This window comes from Protobothrops mucrosquamatus, unplaced genomic scaffold, assembly GCF_001527695.2.
Source record: "Protobothrops mucrosquamatus isolate PMUCROS unplaced genomic scaffold, P.Mucros_1.0 scaffold2481, whole genome shotgun sequence".
Lineage (NCBI taxonomy): Eukaryota > Metazoa > Chordata > Lepidosauria > Squamata > Viperidae > Protobothrops > Protobothrops mucrosquamatus.
In genome coordinates this window covers 55,264-58,401 of record NW_015388549.1, presented here as the reverse complement: position 1 = coordinate 58,401, position 3,138 = coordinate 55,264, and the positions used below count along the sequence as shown (strand labels likewise).

Sequence of the window (3,138 nt, the reverse complement as noted above, 5' to 3'; positions counted from 1 at the left end):
GAGTGAGTGAGTGAGTGAGTGTGCGCTTTTACCAGCGCATGCGCACTCTGTTAAAGAAGCCAAGACTTTGTGCTTCCTGTAAGTACCGTGGCCGCGGGTGGTCGTGGTGTCGAAGGGTCTTCTCGGATTTTCTTGCTTTTCCAAAGCGGGACGCGCGAAGCGAAGATCCCGCGGGACCAAACTTACGTGGGGAAAGGAGCCCCGTGCAGTGAATAAACTGGCGGGTTGTGATGATGGTGGTCAAAGTAGGATTGTGCCGAGTGGAAACCAATTTCTGTCCTTGCTCGCGTCTGTCGCCGTGTTTGACGGGCGGCACGGGCTAGCCCAGTGTTTCTCAACCTTGACAATTTTAAGGCATGTGGACTTCAACTCCCAGAATTCCACACCCAGCAATGCTGGCTGTGGAATTCTGGGAGTTGAAGTCCACATGCCTTAAAATTGTCAAGGTTGAGAATCACTGGGCTAGCCTTTGCTGAGAGGCGAGTTGCTAAATCTCCCTTGCTGATGCTAGCAAGGAAAAACAACAAAGAGCGGTGACATTTCCAAACTGATAAAGTGAGCACAAACGTTTGTCCGCTGAAGCCCACGTTATCAGTAGTGCCACCTCTTTTTTTGGGGTGGGGGGAATGCATCTCTGCAGTTTTCTTGGCAGCCTTACGAAATAAGATTGTCGGGTTTTGCTTTTTTGGGGGGGCGGGTTCGACTTGCAGTCGAGCAGCCCATCAATCACCCATCCAAGTATTAATGCCATCTCACCTCATTCTGCGTTTTGTTAAATATGGTCAAATTGATATTGAGCGGTCCTTTGGCTATTGATTGATTGCTCAACTACCTCTTCCCATTTTTAGATGAGTGGTTCTGAATCTGGCCATGGATCCAAGTGCTGCCAAAGGAGAAAAAAACACACTCTCCGAGACCACGAGGGCAAAGATGGAGAGGAACCGCCAGCGGGCTTTGATGCTCAGGCAAGCTAGACTGGCGAACTGGCCCTACCCTTCTCCTGGCGAAGGTTTGCCGTATCCTGTTATTGTGTCATATAGGGGACAATATCTCCTGTTAGTTTGTGCACTTTATAAGGAAGTCATGCGCATGAAGATGATGATGTAGGGATGTTCTTAAGACCTTCCCTAGTAAACTGTATATTCTGAGAAATTAAACAAGTTTATTGTAAAAAAGGTTGCCACCTTTTTTTGCAGCGAGTGCACAGAGAAGCAAAGTGTGGTTCCCATAATATTATCCATCTACTTTCATTGGACTTGCATTCACAGCCTGCGTTCCTGCATCATAATAATAAGGAAGAAAGTTTGTGGAACAAGCTACGGAGAGGGATATTTTATTCAAAACTGAAGAAAAAATGCACATCGACGTTATTGGCTTAATGCGCTGACTAAACCAAGCCATTGTCATTCTGTATTATATTATTAGCATGATGGGCAAACCTAGCCAATTGAGCTTCATTCAGTGAAATGTAATTACATAAACAGTGGCTCAGTGAATATATGGACTCACTCATATCTTCCCAGTTTGTTTTATGAATTAGATCTGTTGCATCACAGTTTGAGGTGGATACGAGATGTGTAAATGTATATATTTCAAGACTATGATCTAAAAGTGTTGAAGCTGTTGAAGTCTAAAAGTGTTGAAGTGTTGAAGTCTCATCAGTGACTGAAAGTAGTTTATATAATGAATGTTCTGGAGTCGTTTCAAAATAAAGTCATTTTATCTGTACAGGTACACAAATTGTTATTTTATCTTTACAGGCAGTTCAAAAGTTAAAGCACCTCCAAAGACAATAGATACAGGAGGAGGGTTTTTTCTGGAGGAGGAAGAAGAAGAGAAAAACCGACACCAGACTGAGAAAATTGTGCATCCCCCTGGTAATTTGCTTTATTTTAATAAGTGCCTGAATAAGCAAGACATAGGACATTTTGATCAAAAAGAGCCATATGTTCTTGTTTTAGGTTCAGCATTGGTTAAATAAGAATATAAATTTGCTAATCTTAATCCAAAATTGACTGAGAATTACAGTGAGTACGGATGGAGACAACAGATCTAGAGATTACCAGATTGGAATAAGTTGCACTATTGAGTCAAGAATTTCCTTAAAGTGACTCTGGGCAGCATACAAAGATTGAAATCAATAGTTACAGAACAATAATCCTTGTTATCCAAGGTAGAGTATCATAAAACCACATCAACAGCACAGCTCGCCTAACCTGGAAAAGCAAGCTTATTTCTAATAAGCAGTGCTTATTTTTATCAAGGTTTATAGATAAGATAAGATAACTATTATTGTCATTTTTTTACTGTGGGCACAACGGCACACATCAAAAATGAAATTTAGTTGCCCGCTCTCAAAGTGAAAACACATACATGACACACACGTAAACATACTTTGTAGAACATATGTATAGACCCATCCCCTACATATACATAACAAATAAATATTATAGACAGTAAAACACAATAAAATGTAATTTCCAAGATTCCAAAGCTTATTTTTTTCTGTTGTATTTGCATTTACTGTTATTGCTACTTTACTATTTTGGATAAATTTAACAGCTTGAATTGTCATTATTGTGCTTCCGTTCTTATTTTAATAGGGCCGGTATTAGAATTTGATTATCTAATCTGCGAAGAATGTGGGAAGGAATTCATGGACTCCTATCTCATGAACCATTTTGACGTGGCAACATGTGATAATTGCAGGTACGGCGATTTTGTTTCTGTACTTTCAAGTCAGTTCTGACTCTTGGCAACTGTGGATTAAGAATGACTAAATAACTGGATTTAGTGTTTCATTTTGTTAGCATTGCAAAAATTTCTAGCTTGGTGTAAAAAAATAATTATAAACTTAATTTAAGTCCAGAGTCATTGGAGTTGTGCAGCATCAAATCAAATCAATCAATTAAAAATATGACTTTTAACAAGTGTTATACTTTTGGATAATCAAAAAGGAATAATCAAAATATTTTTAAATGTATACCAGCCCCCCAAATGTTGGTAATATGCAAATGAATATATTTTAAAACCATAAATTTTAACAGAAACGGAGTGTGTAATGTTATACCTCCTTTTGCAAGAATATACTCAATTAAACACAATGACATTTATTTTTATAAATGTACATGTAGAAAC

At 38.9% G+C, this 3,138-nt stretch overlaps 1 protein-coding gene across 1 annotated transcript; it reads left to right on the top strand.

Annotated features, from left to right (window-relative positions):
- Positions 1 to 84: 84 nt before the first annotated feature.
- LOC107295772 (DNA repair protein complementing XP-A cells homolog) lies at positions 85 to 2,749 on the top strand. Its single transcript, XM_015825095.1, has 4 exons — positions 85 to 186; positions 849 to 1,009; positions 1,761 to 1,877; positions 2,604 to 2,749. The coding sequence occupies exons 2-4, from the start codon at positions 871 to 873 to the stop codon at positions 2,747 to 2,749; spliced, it is 402 nt and encodes a 133-aa protein (XP_015680581.1). The 5' UTR covers positions 85 to 186; positions 849 to 870.
- The last annotated feature ends 389 nt before the right edge of the window (positions 2,750 to 3,138 follow it).